The sequence below is a fragment of the Carcharodon carcharias genome, chromosome 15 (assembly GCF_017639515.1).
Source record: "Carcharodon carcharias isolate sCarCar2 chromosome 15, sCarCar2.pri, whole genome shotgun sequence".
NCBI classification, from domain to species: Eukaryota; Metazoa; Chordata; class Chondrichthyes; order Lamniformes; family Lamnidae; genus Carcharodon; species Carcharodon carcharias.
The window spans coordinates 121985358-122004630 of NC_054481.1; the positions used below are offsets into that span (position 1 = coordinate 121985358).

The following is a 19273-nucleotide window of genomic DNA, read 5'->3' on the forward strand; positions in this document are numbered from 1 at the left end:
GAGCAGGACTCAAACACACAATCTTCTGACTCAGATGTGAGGGTGCTACCAGTGAGCCAAGGTTGAGAGGGAAAAGAATTAAATTAGAAATCAAAAGTAAGACAGGAGCTAAAAAAAAAAGGATATTCCCAGAATTAGATTACAGTATAGACAATAGTGCCATCACAGAGAGATTCCAGAACTTAGTCAATATATATCTGAGTTGCCTCTGACAGAGGATGCTGTACAACATACAAAAAACATAAAAATAATTTACATGTTTGAAAAGGTAGACATCAGGGCTGGAAAAGACGATTTGCCAAGTATCCTGTGGTGATTCTAAAACTGTAGCTGAGCTTATAAGCAAAGTAATTTGCCAGTCAGCACATGTTAAATCAATCATTTCTATTTCCCCCAATTTCTAATCTTCTTTTGTTTCTTTTTTCCTCCACTGTTCCTTCCACTGCTGCTGAGAGCATGGATCTTTGTCTGGCATATGGTTTCTCAGGGATTGACAGCATACTTAGCCTAGTAACCATTTTTCAGGTGTCAGCTGAGGACAGCCAATTAATCAACCATTGCATGTCCATCACAGCCAAAGGAAATAACCTGACATCCACAAGCATATTCCATTCAGCAGAGTTCAACGTAAAGGAGCTTGAACTAAATTCCTGGCAGACCTTTTCTCACCCCCAAGCCTGGGAGCATAGGCCTTAAGACTAGTGATCGGGCACGTGTTGTCCAAAATGGTTCACAATTATCCACTTAGACTACCTGCCCAAACCTTGCACTTTTTATTCCTTATTTTAAGGATTCTTGTCCTGGTTAGAATATAGGTAATATGTTTTTGCTCAGCAAAGAATAAATGTGATAAATTCTGAAGGCCTTTCATTTAGACAAAGGTTAGAAGCTTGAATCATAGAATCTCACTACACAGGAGGCCATTCATCCCATTATGCCTGTGCTGGCTCTTTGAAAGAGCTATCAAACTGGTCCCACTTGCCTGTTCTTTTCTCATAGTCCTGCAAAGTTTTCCTATCCAAGTATATATCCAATTCCCTTTCGGAAGTTTCTATTAAATCTGCTTTCAGACAGTGCATTCCAGATCACAACTAGTGGGATTTAAAAAAAATCTCCTCATTTCTCCTCTGGTTCTTTTGCCAAATGCCTTAAATTTGTGTTCTGCTTACCAACCCTCCTGCCAATGAAAACAATTTCTTCCTATACACTCTATCAAAATCTCTTTCAAAAACAAAAGTTTTAAAAAATATTTTCCAGCCCTGAAAAATTCCATATAAAACACATCTATAAATTACACTACACATCTAAAATAAAAATGAGCAAAAAAGACAAAATTATGTCACGGTCATTATTCATGCAGGTTTATATTCTTATGAGGTATGAACCTTTCGCCCATCTATTATTCTACAATAACAGAAAATGCTGGAAAAATTCAGCAGGTCTGACAGCATCTGTGGAGAGAGAAACAGAGCTAATGTTTCGAGTTTGAATGACTCATCTTCAGAGCATGAAGAGTCATAGAGACACGAAACGTTAACTCTGTTTCTATCTCCACCCGATGCTGTCAGACCTGCTGAGTTTTTCCAGCATTTTCTGTTTTTATTTCAGATTCCCAGCATCCGCAAGGTTTTGCTTTTATATTATTCTATGGACTTTGAGCACATACCCAATGAATAAATTTATCTTTATCAAAACTGCAGCAATATCTAACAAGGCAGCAGGCTTCACTGTCTTGGGCTCTAGTTAATATGGAATGGTTTTCTTCTGAATGCTGAACAAAAGTAAGTTTCTTGTTTTGAAAGTGCAATGGAAGGTTAAAGAAATTCACCACCTGGATCTTTAAGAACTAGTAGTAAATGAAGAATCATCATCAGTTTAATTTGACAATTTTTAAAGAGATATGTATTTTATTTTATTTGAACTGTAAGTGCTGATGACGTAGTCAGTGAAGAAGTAATTGGCAAGTGGTGCTGAACCATGATATTGCATTAATAAGCAACTGTCTAGTGATCATAGTTCAGCTTCATCGTATTGCTGAGTTGAGTATCTCCTCCAAATGCAAAGTTCCAATGTCATTAGCAGCGCTAAATTAAGAAAAAAAGCAAACCAAGGACATTATTGGGACATTTATCACTGTTCCTTCATGGTTGCTGGGTAAAAATGCTTGAAGTCCCTATCAAAGTTCACAATGGGAGCATCTTCACCGCATGGACTGCAGCTGTCCAAGAAGGCGGCCCACGAACACCTTCTCAACAATAACTGGGGATGTGATAAATACCGGCCTTACAGGTGATGCCCATTTTCCCAGAACAATTTACTTAAAACAGGTTTTTACTCCCAGTCCGAAAGCCATGACTCATCCTGGCCTATAGTTCCATGGGTGCCAGTTTGTATATAGTATCTCGCGGAAATGATCTTTCTCTGTTAGGGTGGAGTTTAATTTTAGAAGCATGACAGCCAGGATTGACTCCATCTTCAACATCTACACACACACAAATCCCAGAAAACAATCAATAGCAGCATAACGGTGTGCTAAGGACATGCTTCTCTACCACAATCTCAGGTGAGATCAGCTAACACAGCGTAGATGGGGGTAGCACCTTATGCCTTCCTGGTCTTTATGACAGACAGTGTACTCAGTTGGGCTACTAGGGATCTCTGTTTCCTAATTTCAAGTGACAATCTGATGACTGGTGGCCATAGAAGTCCAATCCATTGTAGTTCTAACATGCTGTCCAAAAGAACGGTAAGTTACGACTTTGCGACTATGATTTTCCACATACCAAGTTGAGAATTTTAGCTGCAATGTTGTCAAGAGTTAGACGGAGGGAAGGAACATGGGATGAAGATGCAAGCTGCCTATTGTTGCAGTCAGTTTCAGAGTGGCGACAGCAGAAGTCAGCAAATTGCTTGCCTATCTATCTCCATTTGGCTTGTGATGAGTTGTAAGACAGGGAGGCTAACAATGAACATCTTAGAGAAACAAGATCCTGGTTACTCACTAACTCAGTTAGTGAGTAACAAAATGACAGTTTCAAAGCCAGTGGAGATGGTCGAGCAGTGCATTTGTGCCTTCAGCGTCATCGTTCTGAAGCCTTCACGGTTTCCAAACATAATCTGGTCATTATGATGTTGAGCTTGATTCCTGAGTCTGTGCAATGATTACCTCAATAATGACAGCTTCTTCTCTTCTTGGGAGGCCTAGGTGGGAGCTTCCCACTGGAAGGCAGTGTGTTGGTGCTATAGTCCGGCTGACAGGGAAATACAAAAGAGTGTCAACTCATTAACGAAATGTCTTGCATTATATACTTAAAGACAGTTTGTAATATCATTAGGGGTTCATTAAGATTTACCATTTGACAGGACCAATGTACCAACAAAAGTTAATTATTAGTGTAAATGTAAGTCTGTGCTTAATTTCTAGTAGGGAGGGTTGCTCTTTGATAATGAAGTCAGGTTATATCATGAGTGTTTCCTCCCTGCTTGATTTCCTGCTATGTACTGCACCAGGTAATCCAGTACGTACAAGTGCAAAAACATCTATCACTTTACATAGACCTGGGAATTAAACTCTGCAATGAACACTAGAGGACACTTGTATCAAATTCCTTTATCCCCTGAATAAGTTTAATTTAAACTGCTTAAATTAACCAACATGAGCACAGACTGGTTAAACTCCTGAATGATATCCCACACAGTTGAAATTTTCAGTTTCCACAGAAGTTGAATATTTTCACAATACCTTCTGGAGGTGGAAAAACCACTTTTTATATTCGCCTGGCTTTGCACAAGAGACCTTCACAGGCTCCATCATATCGCCTTAAAGATAAGAATTTCCATTTGTGACAAAACAACAATAGCTTGCATTTGTATAGTGCTTTAACAGAGTGAAATATCCCAAGCTGCTGCACAGAAGCATTATTCAACAACATTTTGACGCAGAGCCACATAAAGAGATATTAGGATTGGTGACCAAAAGCTTGGTCAAAAGAGATGCACCTTAAAGGGGTGGGGGGGGGGGGGGGGGGGGGGGGGTGAAGAGTGAGAGAGGGAGGTAGAGGAGGAATTCCAGAGCTTAGGGCCAAGGCAACTGGATATTTTGACTGGAGATGGTGGTGTAGTGGTAATGTCACTAGTTATAGATTCAAATCCCATCATGGTAGCTGGTGGAATGTAAATTCAATTAATAAATCTAGAATTAAAAGCTAGTCTCAGTAATGGTAACCATGACAACTATCATTTGATTGTTGTGAAAACCCATCTGGTTCACTAATGATCTTTAGGGAAGGAAATCTGCCATCCTTATGTGGTCTGGCCTACATGTGACTCCAGACCCACAACATTATGGTTGACTCTTAACTGCCCTCTGAAATGGCCTGGCCTAGCAAGCCACTCAGTTCAAGGGTATTTTGGGACGGGCAACAAATGCTGGCCTTGTCAGCGATGCCCACGTCCCATGAAAGAATAAAAAAGACTTGGCTGCCAATGATACAGTGCTGAAAATAAGGGATAGACAATAGGCCAGAACTGGTGGACAGCAGAGACTAAGATATCATCTTATTTCTCAATCAAATTGAATTCTACTTTAGCTTAGATTTTTGTCAATAAGTCCCAGTGCCACCCACCTGCCCAGCCCTGCTACCCTTAGCCAGGAGGGCAGGATGATCAAGCCTAACCAACTCCATGAATGTTGCCAGTATCGTTCAGCTGACCTGCCTGGAGGTGAGCTTGGAGTTTTCCAGGAGATAGATCTGAAAAGCTGTTGGCCAAGCTCGTGGTTTGCTAGTGAATAGATCTGAAGATCACAAAACAAAACTATGCTGGGAATTTTTTTTTCATTCATTCATAGCATGTGGGCATACTGGCTAGGCCAGCATTTATTGCCCATTTCTAATTGCCCTTGAGGTGGTGGTGGTGAGCTGCCTTCTTGAACTGCTGCAGTCAATGTGGTGTAGGTACATCTACAGTGCTGTTAGGGAAGAAATTCCAGGATTTTGACCCAGTAACACTGAAAGAATGGCGATATATTTCTAAGTCAGGATGGTGAGTAGCTTGGATGGGAACTTCCAGGTGGTGGTGTTACCATGTGCCTGCCACCCTTGTCCTTCTAGATAGTAGTGGTTGTGGGTTTGGAAGATCTTATCTAAGAAGCCTTGGTGAGTTCCTGCAGTGTATCTTATAGATGGTACACACTACTGTCACTGTGCATCGGTGGTGGAGGGAGTGAACGCTTGTGGATGTGGTGCCAATCAAGCAGGCTGCTTTGTCCTGGATGGTGTCAAGCTTCTTGAGTGTTTTTGGACCTGCACTCATCCAGACAAGTGGAGAGTATTCCACTTGTGCCTTACAGATGGTGCACAGGCTTTGGGGAGTCAGGAGGTGAGCTACTCACTGCAGTATTCCTAGCCTCTGACCTGCTCTTGTAGCCACAGCATTTATATGGTTAGTCCAGTTCAGTTTCTATCACCAGGGTGTTGATAGCGGGAGATGGTAATGCCATTGAATGTCAAGAGGTGATGGTTAGATTCTTTCTTGTTGGAGATGGTCATTGCCTGGCACTTGTGTGGCACGAATGTTACTTGCCACTTGTCAGCCCAAGCCTGGTTATTGTCCAGGTCTTGCTACATTTGGACATGGGCTGCTTTAGTATCTGAGGAGTCGTGAATAGTGCTGAACATTGTGCAATCATCAGCGAACATCCCCACTTCTGACCTTATGATGGAAGGAAGACAATTGATGTAACAGCTGAAGATGGTTGGGCCTAGGACACTACCCTGAGGAACTCCTGCAGTGATGTCTTGGAACTGAGATGATTGACTTCTAACAACCAGAACCTTTGTGCTAGGTATGACTCCAACCAGTGGAGAGTTTTCTTCCTGATTCCCATTGACTCCAGTTTTGCTAGGACTCCTTGATGCCACAGTCGTCAAATGCTGCCTTGATGTCAAGAGCAAACACTCTTACCGCAGCTCGGGAGTTCAGCTCTTTTGTCCATGTTTGAAACAAGGCTGCAATGAGGTCAGGAGCTGAGTGGCCCGGGTGGAATTCAAACTGAGCATCTGTGAGCAGGTTATTGCTGAGCAAGTGCTACTCGATAACACTATTAATGACCCTTCCATCGCTTTACTGACGATTGAGAGTAGGCTGAAGAGGTAGTGATTGGCTGAGTAGGATTTCTGCTGCTTTTTGTGTATGGGATATACTTGGGCAATTTTCCACATTGCTGGGTATATGCCAGTGTTCTAGCTGCAATGGAACAGCTTAGCTAGGGGCACGGCAAGTCTGGAGCACAAGTCTTCAGTAATATTTCCGGAATATTGTCAGGGCCCAGTGTCTTTTTGTACTAGGAAGCAAAATCTACTAAGCAAGGTCAGTCACAGTCTAACTGACGGCGCTTTGGTTTGCACCACATGGATTGTGAGTTAGCATATTTGGACTAGGTTAGCTACATCTCTCTTGCAAGCTATTTGATTTGCCAAGGAATGTGGATCTAATTCAAAAGATTTCTCCTCAATCAGCCTCAGTGACTTTGAATTTTGACAAAAAGCAAAACACAACAGTAAACTGCATCAGTCCAGCTACATCCTGGACAAAACTTCCAAGACCACTCACAGGCTATTCAACAGTAGATGAGTCCAACCTGAAATCCAAATGTGCACTCTCCAGCACTGGATAACAACCCTGCATAGGAGCACTGGTTGATATGAGGGGTGCTGACGGCAATTGTAGTGCATTAACTCTTTCTCCAGATGAGATTAGGTAAATTAATTCAGAGAGAGATTAGACAATCCCTGGCTTGTAAGGCTCAGAAAGACACGAGATGGAGCAGTTACTTACCAAGCCCCCAAACACAAAGTCCTGGAGATTTACATTGTTGTTTCATTGGAAGAGAGATGTGTCTTAGTAAGATTAGAGATACAATCGCATCAACAAATAATGGGAGGTGTGTGTTATAATGGAAGATGTAAGAACAGAGCGTGTATGTAATGAAATAACTCACCTGTAATTTCAAACTCAAGGTGCCCCATACGAGCTGATCTTTCCAAAGCTCTGATGCTTTGAGTAGGAAGTCTGCCCTGCGTGGGACAAAATAACGATTAAAGATCCGTTTGTCTTCACTCCTGTCAACAAACACTTTTATTATGATCATTAGGTTTTAAATACATTAATTAACCTGACTTTAATGTTCTGAAACATTATAATCTAACCATAGCATCCATGTGCCTGAAGGAATAGGCAACAGCTTTCAATAAAACAAAGCTGTATCTAAAAAATATCCCCCCAAAATAAAGGTAGGGATCTGGAGACGAGCACTTGGCATGAATTGCACTTTAAAAATGTTATTAGTTTTACCATGGCAACATTACTGTCCCATTTCACCCAATTTTCTCTCCTGCTAGACACTTTCTGTCCTGAATGTGCCGACTTTTGCTAGAGTATCACCCACTGTGATGTTAGGAAGGGAGCTCCAGGATTTTGACCCAGCAACAGTGAAGAAACAGCGATATATTTCCAAGTCAGGATGGTAAGTGACTTGGAGGGGATCTCGCAGGTGGTGATGTTCCCATGCGTCTGCTGACCTTGTCTTTCTAAGCTACAGAAGTCATGGGTTTGGAAGGTGTTGTCGAAGGAGCCTTGATGAGTTGCTGCAGTGCATCTTGCATGTAGTACACACTGTTGGTGGTGAAAGGAGTGAATGTTTAAGGTGGTGGATGGGGTGCCAATCAAGCGGGCTGCTTTGATCACTCCACAGCGAAGATGGACACAGTGAACCATCCATCAAGTTTGTTTGAGTTTTCTGAATTATTTTGAGAACAAGTGCAAATATAATTTTCATCAGCATGGCTCTTACTGTGATAAGGACACTGGAGGGTGGCAAGCCAATCTTTCAGGGCAGCCAGTTCTGGACAAACATTAGCCAGGAAAAGTTATCACTGTGAACTAGATTCAAAGCCAGATTTCACAGGACAATCTGCTTAAAGGAAAGTAAAGAAAGACATTGCATTTATATAGCGCTTTTCATGAGTGTCAAAGGGATAAAAATGTGGATGAAGGTTTTGCTAGCAGCAGGGTGAGGTAGGAATGTTACGAAGGTGAAAGTGTGTGGTGTTTGTTATCAATGGGGTATGGGGTTTGAAGCCCAGCTCTGTGTAGAACAGGACATCAAGATTTCATGTCACCTGGTTCAGCCTGATCCTGTGGCCAGAGATGGGATTGAGCCAGTGGTCACTCCATGGATTGTCTCACTCTTACAGATAAAGGAATCTCTGAGCTCTTTGAACATGGTATTGGAAGTGTTAATGATAGGGAATCTTGGTAAGTGATTTGAGGAGGTGTTTGTCATGCTGAATAGAGCTATGGATTGTCCTTGCCTTGTAGGATGAACCTGAAATATTTCCTTGGTCATGCACTTTCACCTCATGAGTTTAAAGTGGGAGCTGACATAAATGAAACACTTACTTCATACTGAACAATGGTTTTCTGTTCATCGGTGGAAAGTATAATAAGATCGTCAGGAAATAAAACCATGATCCTTTCTTCAAATATCTGTAAAGTTATTTTAAAAAAGTTAAAAGAGAACATTGAAGCTGAGAAACGGTGCTAATATTAATGAGAAACAGGGTTGACATTTATATAGTTAACGGTCAGCTACATTGTTGGAATGCTACAAGTGGCAGGATGCGAAGATGTGTCAAGGAGACGCCAGGTAGTTATCCATAGGGTTGCATGACACATCCATGGGTAGCTGTTTTATCACGATGTTATTTGAGCTGAGGAGCAGAGAGCTGACAGTCTTTTTCAGAATAGAAGCCATCTATAGGACTTCTGCATCTTTTTGCCCTGCTTTTTCCACACTAAAGTTTAACCAATGTACACAAAATGTAGAACATTCAAAATCACACAACCACTTAAATCCAAAGTCAGAATAGAATAAAACTTGGGGCTAGGAATCCTGCAGCAAGTAACTAACTTCCTGATTCCTTAAAGTCTGTCCACCATCTACAAGGCACAAGTCAGGGGTGTGATGGAATACTCCCCACTTGTCTGGATGAGTGCAGGTCCAAAAACATCAAGAAGCTCAACACCATCCTAGACAAAGCAGCCTGCTTGATTGGCACCCCTTCCACAAACATTCACTCCCTCCACCACTGACACACAGTGGCAGTAGCGTGTACCATCTCCAAGATGCACTGCAGGAACTCACCAAGGCTCCTTAGGCAGCACCTTCCAAACCCACGACCGCTACCATCTAGAAGAACAAGGGCAGTAGATACATGGAAGTTCCCCGCTAAGCCTCTTGCCATCCTGACTTGAAAATATGTCGTCGTTCTTTCACTGTCGCTGGGTCAAAATCCTGGAACTCCCTCCCTAACAGCACTGTGGGTGTACCTACACCACAGGGATTGCAGCGGTTCAAGAAGGCAGCTCACCCCCCACCTTCTCAAGGGAAGTTAGGCATTGGCAATAAGCGTTGGCCCAGCCAGCGAAGCCCACATCCTGTAAGTGAATAAAGTAAAGGCCACAGAAGTGAACAGGGCCAAATCAATTACCATGTGAAATTATCAAGTCTGGGGAAATAGGCATCCTCTGTTGAGTGGAGAGTATCTGTCACTAGAAGCTGGATGCAGCGCCAGTAAGGGTCCAAATGGAAGACTCACTATGAAAACTAAAAAAAAACCCACTTTAAGTAGCACTCCTCATTACCGTCAGACAACTCAAAGCACTTTAGAGCCAAAGAAATACTTTTGAAGTGTAGTCGCTGTTGTAATTCAGGAAGCACAGCAATCAATTTGCACACAGCCAGTTCTCACAAACACCAACATAATCATGACCAGATAATTTGTTTTTGTGACATTGATTGAGGGGTAAATACTGGTCAGAACACCAGGGAGAGCTCCCCAAGTCTTCTTCAAAATAGTGCAATGGAATCTTTCACATTGATCTGAGAGGGCAGACAAGGCCTTGCTTTTAACATCTCATCTAAAAGACAGTACTCAGAACTGCACTGGAGGATCAGCCTTAATTTCTGTGCTCATGTCAAAGAGTGGGACTTGAACCCACAAACGTCTAACTTAGAGGTGAGATTGCTGCCAACTGAGCCAAAGCTAACACACGTAAGAAAGAAAGCTCCCCCAGTAGTTCATAGCTTACTGGATAAATGAGCTATAAAGAACAGGAAGATCCTAAGTTTGTGTTGCTTCAGGGAGAAAGGAGAATGTCAGCTCGGAGTTCAACCCCTGATCACTCCATAATGACTCTTGCTGGAAGGTGCAAGATGTTAATATGAGGTAAAGACTGGAACACGATTGGCTGTCATTTCTCTACAGTTAACTCACAATTGTCAAAGACACAAGAAATTGTAATATTTTCCTTCTGGTAATAGCCCTGGCATATTTTCTTATGTGCTGGAAGTCAGGCTGTTAGGGTTGTAGATATGATAATTGGATTAAGAGCCAGAGGGACTGCAAGGGTCTGAAGCCAACAGTGGTTTTGATATGCTAATAAACCAAAAGGAACTTCAATCAGAGTTTTACATAAAGCGATAACAGGAATAGTTTTGAACTGAGTTGTTTTAGTTCAAAGGGGGTCCATGCAGATTTTAAAAAGGTATAAGGAAATAAGGTAAAGATAGGGTAACTTTGTTTTTACAAGGCTAAGAGCTAAAGTAAAGAACAATGTAATTAATCCTGGGAAGAAAGCATTTCTGAAGAGATTGGTTGAGATAATAGAGAGATCGATGGAATCTGCCCGAAACTTGTTGGTCTTCCAGCGCAAAGAGTTGTCCCCGACCGAGTGTTGCAGACTGACACATTCCAAAGTCCAGGACTACGTGCTGAGGGATGCACTAAAGCTTGGGGCAGCTGCCGCAAAGGGGCAATGGGGAAAGGTCACTGTCTAAGACCTTTCTGCCACAGTGCACCGAGGGACTGGGAACAGGTGAGAGCCCCTTGGACGATACAGCTCAAAATGAATGTCTGCATTGAATACTAATAACTCCAATACCATTGTCTGATTGTCTGCATTGACCATATTGAAATGATTGTAATATTCATTGATTGTATTGATTCACCTTATGATACATGTATAAAAGTTGAATCTGATTGTATTCTGTCAGTCAACGTTTCTTCCATTGAGGCTGCAACAACTGGGGAGGTGCCTGTTCAGGAACTGGCCACTCCCTCCCAGGTAGGGCTATCACAGGCTCCATGGGCCAGAGGATGCCCGCCAAGGTCATCGAGCCCAATAGGACAGCAGAGTCAGCAAGCAGTCTCTCAAGCCACGCCGAGCGATGGGGCAGCACCTAGACGTAGCACCCGAAAATGTAAGCATAAGGCACCTTAGGCACTCCACGGGTATGTCACTGATGATTTTGTGTTGGCCTTAGAATAGGGACCCATGTTTTTCTTACTGCACAAAAGTGCTGTGTGCTTTTCTTTTGGACACAATAAAGTCCACCTTTGTTACCATGGCTGGGGCTCTTTTGTTTGTGGTGCATTTTTCTTTTGCACATATTTATCATGAGTGTTTGAGTGGACATTGATGTTTCTGAACTAAGCCCTTATTTGCAGCTGAACAGGTGGAAGATGTGGCACCTAAGTGCCATGTGTGGAAGTGCCAGGCAATGTTGGTCCTGCTGATCCATGTGTGTGGAGCTAGCTGAAGGTTCTTTGGATTAAATTGTCCCAGGTGTCCCTGCCTCCTTGGTGTAAATGCGGGTCGTTGTTCTGCCCCTCATCATCGCCCTGTGCTTCCTCATCCTGTGAGGCACTGCTGCATTCGTCATTTGCAGTCTCATCCAGGACGCCAAGGTCTTCATCGTCAACTGCTTCCCCCTTTCCAGTACAAGATTGTACAGGGCGCAGCAGACTACCGCTATCGAAGAGACGTGATCTGGGGGTACTGGAGTGTGCCCCCCTGAGCGGTCCAGGCAACGGAAGCTCATCTTGAGAAGACCGATGGCTCTCTCCACTACAACCCTTTTGGTGCCCTGGCTCCTATTGTAGCACTCCTCAGCTTCTGTTCTTGGATAGCGGAGAGGCATCATGAGCCACCTTCTGAGGGGATGGCCCTTGTCACCCAGCAGCCAACCATCCAGCCGGGCCGGAGCACTGAAGAGCCCCGGCATCTGGGAGTGTCTGAGGATGTAGGTGTTGTGGGAGCTGCCTGGGTACCTTGCACAGACTTGCAGATTCTGCAGCTTGTGATCACACACTATCTGCACGTTCATGGAGCGGAATCCCTTCCTGTTGACGAAGGCACTGGGCTCACCTGCTGGCGCCTTGATGGCCACATGAGTACAGTCTATAGCACCCTGGACGCGGGGGAAGCCAGCAATGGCCGCGAAGCCTCTGGTTCGCTGTGCCTGACTTGCCTGGTCACAGCGGAAGTGGATGAAGGTGGATACCCATCTGAACAGAGCATCTGTAACCTGCTTGACACAAGTGTAGACAGTTGATTGGGAGACACCGCAAAGATCACCCACTGAGCCCTGGAAGGAGCCAGAGGCATAGAAGCGGAGGGCAATTGTGAGCTTTAGAGCCGCTGGCATGGGGTGTCCACAGGGGAGATCTTATGGCCAATCATCTGACAGATATAGTTGACTGTCTCCCTTGAGAGTCGGAGCCTCCTTCGGCACTGCACCTCATTCATATTGAGGTAGCTGCTTTGCCGCCTGTATACCCTGGCAGCAGGTTGGTGGCATCTTCTGCGGCCTCTTGAGCCTTGGACAACCTCTTGGCCCTGCGCCCCTTGTGCTTGCATCTGGCCTCCCAAATGTGGCTCCCCTGGAGGCTAATTGTCCTGTCCTGGCCTCCTCCTTATTCTATCCCTCCCTTCTTCCTCAGGGGAGCTGCCTCCAGTGTCGAAGTCAGAACCCATACCCCCAGGCTAAATGGAGGCCTCTGGAAAGCTGCAGGCCCGAGAAAGTTTACTGTCTGCAGACTGGTTTCAAAGTACAAGAAGTACAAGAAGCTCTTGGAAATCGATGAGAACTGCTAACGATCACACAGGCAACTTTTAAACACTTTCAGCAATTAAAACTTTGTGTAAAACATGAACAACCCCTCGGAGTTCACATATCCCGACATTGCATGAGTTTTATTAAAAAAATCTCCTACCCGCCTGCCCGTTGGGCCCGTGTGCCGACCCAAAGTTCGCACGGGCCCCTCAAAATCCTGGACAATCGGCAAGGGCCTTAACGAGGCCTTCAATTAATGATGGGCGAGCATCCCGCTGCTGAGCTCGTCTGCCGACCAAAATATCGCGATGCCGCGCGCTGACATCGGCACGCTCACGCGACTTTTTAAGCGCTGACATGCAGGCTCCTCCATCCGCACGTCAGCTGGAAAATTCTGGCCCATGATATAGGCAAGTTGTTGTTGTTGTTGTTGACCTAAAGCTAGTTCTGTGATGCAGCTTTATATGCCTGCTGGAACTGAATATTTTGCACGACCCTTACAGCTTGCAAATACTGCAGACTTTCACCCTATCAGCCTTGACTGAACCTGAATCTTGGTCCCGGAAGAGAAAAGCAAATGTCTATCCATAGGTGCTAACTTAGGGGGAACAGCAATAGCAGTGAATCCAAATGTCTTGCAGCCTGGGGAGCCTTCCCTCAGCGTGGAAACCTTGACTAATCCATTTACTGACAAGTGAGTCATGAAAGGTTTGGGGCTACCCAAAACAGTCATTGAATATTTTTGTCACTGGAAGATTCAGTGAAAGATCTTCAGATGTGAATGGAGCGGCCCGCACTTCCTTATTGGACACTTTTTGAAAGAAAAACTTACATTTATACAGTGCCTTTCACCACCTCAGGACGTCCCAGAGTGCTCTAGTGCCAAGAAAATACTTTTGAGGTGTAGTCATTCTTGTAACGGAGGAAACAGGACAGCCAAATTGTGCCACAGCAAATTCCACAAACAGCAACATGTTAATGATCAGATAATCTGTCTTAGTTACGTTAGTTGAGAGATAAATATTGGCCAGGAAACTGGAAGAATTCCCCTTCTCTTCCATATAATGCCACAGGATCTTTTACACACACCTGAGAGGTCTGGGTTTAAGGTCTCATCTAAAAGATTGCAGCTCCAACAGTGCAGCACTCCTGCAGTACTGCACTGGAGTGTGAGCCTAGATTTTATGCTCAATTCTCTGCAATGGGGTTTGAACCAGACGTTCTCTAGCTCAGATGCAAATGTGCTACCAGCTGAGCCAGAGCTGACAATTAGAAGCTGACAAGGCCCTAATCACACAAACTAAATACATCAGGAATTGTCATTGTTTTATATTGTATTTTTGATTTAAATGAAATACCCAGAATACTTTCTTCAAATGCTATATTCTCCATTTCACAAGATGGTATCTATAGCAGCACTGAATCATTTTATCAATTTCTGTTGCCATTAATAATATTCGCAGGCACACAACAACTTCTACAGAGCCCAAATATTCAAGGATTTCAATTAAAATAAATGAGAAAAAAAATTTGTATTTTTATCATGCTTCCTTACACTTCAGGCTGTCCTGAAATGATTCATAGTCATAGATACGTTTGAAGTGCACTAACTGTTATATAAGCAAATGGAGCAGCCAACTGACACACTATGAGGTCACAGTAGCAGCAAATGAGATGAATGTGAATTTAGTCTGTTTTCAGTGCCCCTGATTGCAGAGAAATATTGGCCAGAACACAAAGGTCAGGGCCAGGATCTTCTTTTAATGCCTTGAGAGCTTTGATATCCATGTTGGTTTAACTCCTATCAAAAAAAACACCTCCCTTGGGCAGCATTTAATGGAGGGTGAAGTTTCTGGCCCTGCCACCCAAAAAGTCTGCAGGGGAACTCACCACCATCCATACGGCAGCCCTGCAGCTATTTAACATTCCAAGGAGCTTTAATTGGCCCCATCTAGAGAGGAAGTCCCACCTCCAAGAGCTGCCAGCCATCGATTGGCCAGCAGCTCTCTGGTCGCAGCAGCGCCACTGGGAGTGGTGGCCACTGCTGGGCCTGCATCCAGCCCCAGTGGAGTACAGCCAGGAGGCCAGATGCAAGTCTAGGGGGCTCTTGCCAGGGCCAGGACAGGAGGCCCCTGGGGAGATGAGGTTGGGTGGTGAGGGTGCCCCCAATTGCAAAAGGGGGCCGCTGGAGGGGGCACACTCCCCACCCCTCATTTCCGCCCTAAGCTTAAGCAGGCTATCCAACCGGGCTTCTCCCACATCCCCGACTTCCTCTCGCCACCCAAAAAATTGTAGTCTGGGAAGCCAACATCCCATGAAAAAGTTAAAAAAGGGGTGCTATAAAATTCTGCTCCTCATTACTGGACCAATGTCTAGATTATAAAATCAAATCCTAGAAAAGGCCTTGAAACCAACACCTTCAAAGTCAGAGGCAAGAGTACAAGACAAGCTTATGCATTAGGAGGCCATGAAGCACTGTCTTATCTCACTGAAGCTTGTTGCAATGCCTTTTTCCACAATCCCAATCTTCCAGAGTGAGGGCTTTTATAGCTTTTCATGCCAAGTATGAACATTGCACTGCATTTTTAAAGGATGAAGACCATTTCTTGTATTTATATCATGTCATTAGGTTTTTACTCAGTGGCAAAATATGTTTGTTCCCCATTGTCACCAAGAGAAGATCTGATTCAAAATTGCTTGAGTTAGTTTATTTAACTGAATTTTGTTTATGTGTAAGCTTGACTCAATTAATATCGCTCTTACCTCTGGAGCATAAAGTTGGTCATTTTAAATTTACCTGTCCACCAGGAATCTGATACGATCAGATTGACCATCCATTTTATAACACACCTGATTTGAACTCTCCATTGACGATAGAGAGTAAGAATAGACTGTGCTCAATCATAAAAGCAACACCCCCACCACTTCATTCCCTTCCCATGCAATCGCAGGAGGTGTAACACCTGCCCCTTTACCTCCTCCCTCCTCACTGTCCAAGACCCCAAACACTCCTTCTGGGTGATTTAGTCTTCGCTGCTCACACTGGGGAGACCAAACACAGACTGGGTGACTACTTTGTGGAATACCTTCATTCAGTCTGCAAGCATAACTCCGACCTTCTGGTCACTTGCCAGTTCAATTCATCATCTTGCTCTCATGCCCATATTTCTGTCCTTGGCCTGCTGCAATGTTCCAATGAAGCCCAACACAAGCTGGAGGGACAGCACCTCATCTTCCAATTAGGCACTTTACAGCCTTCTGGACTCAACATTGAATCCAACAACTTCAGATTGTAAGCTATGTCCTCCATTTTAATTTTATTCCCCCAAGTTCCAATTTGTATTGTTCCATGTTTTTGCTTTCAGACAGAGCTGACCTTTATTCTGCTGTTAACACCTACTCTAGACCAATGCTTTGGCTCTTTACTACTTTCATTATTACTCCCTTTGCCTTTTGTTCCATGACATCTTTGTCATTTAATCTCCCCCACTCACTAACCTAGCCCTGTTGTTCCTTTTTGTTCCACCTGATTCTCTCCCATTTTTCAACAACATAAAACCCATCACATTTCTACGTCTCTTCAGTTCTGAAAAAGAGTCATATTGAACTCAAAACATTAGCTTTCTCTCCCCACAGATACTACCAGACTTGCTATGTTTTTCTAGCAACTTCCATTTTTACTTCAGATGCTCTGAAATAAAAGGCAGGGGGGGTTGGTATAATTACTCCCAAAGTATCGTTATGCTTCTCAAGCTAAGTACATAATCTAGGGTGACAGTTCAGTGCAGCACTGAAACAGTGCTGCATTGCTGTAGATGCTCTCCTTTAGATATGTTTAGCAAATGCACCCTGCTGTTGGTTCAGGTCGATGTATAAGACCCTATAAAGAAAATGCTCCCTGGGTCCTTGCTAACATTCCTCCTGCAACCAATACCACCCAAAAACTTATTAACAATTCATTCATCTCCTCTATTGTATGTGGGATCCAAATGGCTGCCATGATTGTCTACATAACAAGAGTGCAACATTTCAAAAATCATTAGCAATTAGTGATGGAGTAATGTGGGATGTCCTGACGTCCTATGTACTTCCTGTTCATTGAGATATTCTTGATGTACAGTCAAGGTACATTTATGAACTTAAATAGGAGGATCTGACAGACCTGACTCTGTACAAGGTTGATTTTCACCATGGACAAGTAAATGATGTCTCCCAGATGTTGGATAGGGGTTCCTTCCCAGCCTTTAATGGGATTTTGTAGCAGGTACTTCTCTAGCTCTTGCCTCTTCCATATCTCATCACAAGGAACCTGATAATGAGAACCAATAGACAAACAAGATTAAATAAAATGCTGTCATGTTTCCCTGGTTTATTGTTCTGGATGCACTTAGAGTTCAAAATGAGAAAACAAGTTCCTTAATTTATTCCTGTAGAAGATTCAAGGAAGCAAGTCAAATTGCAAAGAGACCAGATGAATTCAAGTTCCATTAAGTGCTCCCTTTCAAGTCACTGTGAAGGTGATGAATAAATTAGCACATCTCCAGAAATATTACTCATACAATATGCATTAATCTATAACAGACCCATTCATCTTTATGTGTTCTGCATTACTTTGCTCCTAAAAAACACTTTCTAAGTGGGAGTTGCAAAGACTGATGTAATTTACATGTACAAATTGTACTCTTCAATGATAAGATATGGGTTTGTAATGGTGACCTCCCAAAACAGGGAGACTCTGCTGTCAGTGACAGATACCTTATGTCTGGTGCATAGCTCCTCACACGCTTGCTTTCTTTTCCTTTCTCAATCCTCTCAAATCAAGTCATAAATTTAACTATCATTTTTTAAATTAGAATTTCCTTTAAATTTTAATGTCCTCCCCCATCTATTTCTGGTGAGTTTTTGAACGTCCTCTTCATCCCCAATTTTTCTCTCGCCTCCTTTCATGAAGGTGTTGAAACTTGCTGAAGCATGCTTTGTTGGCCAATTAACTGCCACCTTTTACCTTGCCTGAAGGACTGATCTTCATGAATCAGCATTGACACTGTCTACTCCAGCACAGGAACAGCAAAGCAGTGCCCAACCCCAATCGCTTGACATCCAGCAAAATCCATTGGAAGTGATCAGGAGCAGGAACCGTGGTAGATATCCTTCCTTGGTACCACAATCACTGAGGTCAATTGGAATATCCCTACAAATGTCCTGGCCATTACTAGTTTACTTAATGCAGACCAGTGATTGAACCCAGAACTCTCTGAAACTCTCATTCAAATAGACATCAGGAAACAAATGGCCCAGATCTTTCAGTCTCCAGATGGTCATACCCCAGAGGCACCCCAGAAAATGCACTGGGAAACCCCACGGAAGACCCCACACACTAACTACACAGGAATTGCCCATGAAGTTTCAACTTTCACTGGGCAATTACCCTGCTTCTGGAACCCTCTATAGTTCTGAGTTAAAGTTGGAGACTTCAGATGATTCCAACTTACTTAGCAGAATTGTAACCCAAGAAAAGTTAGAAGGATTAAAGCCAGTTCTAACTCCTGGTAACGACACTAGTGTTGGCCCCTCCCCGACTCCCCACTGGACCCCACAAATACCACTCCCTTGATCATTCTACTACCCTTCTACCTCCTGAATAACCCTCACCCTCCAACTATCCCTGGCCCCCTGACCACCCCCCAACCACCCAAATATCCCCGACCCCCAGACTACCCTCCAAACCTGGCTACCATCCCATCTCTCGACCCCTTCACCCACTTACCTGCCACTCTACCCCCTTACATACTTACCTTCTCTCCTAGCTTGTCAAAGTAGCTGGGTTATCTAAACTTACCAGAAAATGGCAGCTAGTGCTGTAAAAAAAGGGGCATAGCTTTATTTCTCCTGACATTCTCAAACCACGAAGGAAGGCCTCCAGGAACATGTACGCTCCACATTTCTCAGGAGGCCCGGTTCGCAAGTCCAGGTGAGAAATGTGGACCTCCAGTACAAGGTAAACAAATATGCCATTCCTTGGAAGATTTGGCCCATTAATACCTAAAGGCTGACACCCTGTTGTTGATGATTGATCCTGTGAAGTCTAAATAAATAGCGCATTGCTCACCAGTACGGACAACTTTTGCTGTTTATGTGGACGGTAGATGGAGGCTTTCTTCACTCTCCTTGGCAAATGGGCCATCCATATTCTAAACTCTTCAGTATCTGAACAAGTTATTATCCTAGAGTCAAACATCGACCCTGATGAGAAAAAAAACAGAGAAAGATGAGGACAATTCAAAGCCTATTCTATCATGGAGCTGCACGTGTGTC

The 19273-nt window shown here is 43.7% G+C and overlaps 1 protein-coding gene across 3 annotated transcripts in view; it reads right to left on the minus strand.

Annotated features, from left to right (window-relative positions):
* Window positions 1-1874: 1874 nt before the first annotated feature.
* The window catches only part of LOC121287875 (probable pleckstrin homology domain-containing family N member 1), a 48171-nt gene continuing 30772 nt past the window's right edge, over window positions 1875-19273 (minus strand). For all 3 annotated transcript variants that reach the window (XM_041205867.1, XM_041205868.1, XM_041205866.1), the window contains 6 exons: window positions 19068-19201; window positions 17121-17267; window positions 8461-8547; window positions 7001-7076; window positions 3743-3819; window positions 1875-3251 (listed from right to left, as the gene is read on the minus strand). In XM_041205867.1, coding sequence (XP_041061801.1) covers window positions 3168-3251; window positions 3743-3819; window positions 7001-7076; window positions 8461-8547; window positions 17121-17267; window positions 19068-19201 — 605 coding nt within the window. In that variant the 3' untranslated portion in view covers window positions 1875-3167. The remainder of the gene's footprint in view (window positions 3252-3742; window positions 3820-7000; window positions 7077-8460; window positions 8548-17120; window positions 17268-19067; window positions 19202-19273) is intronic.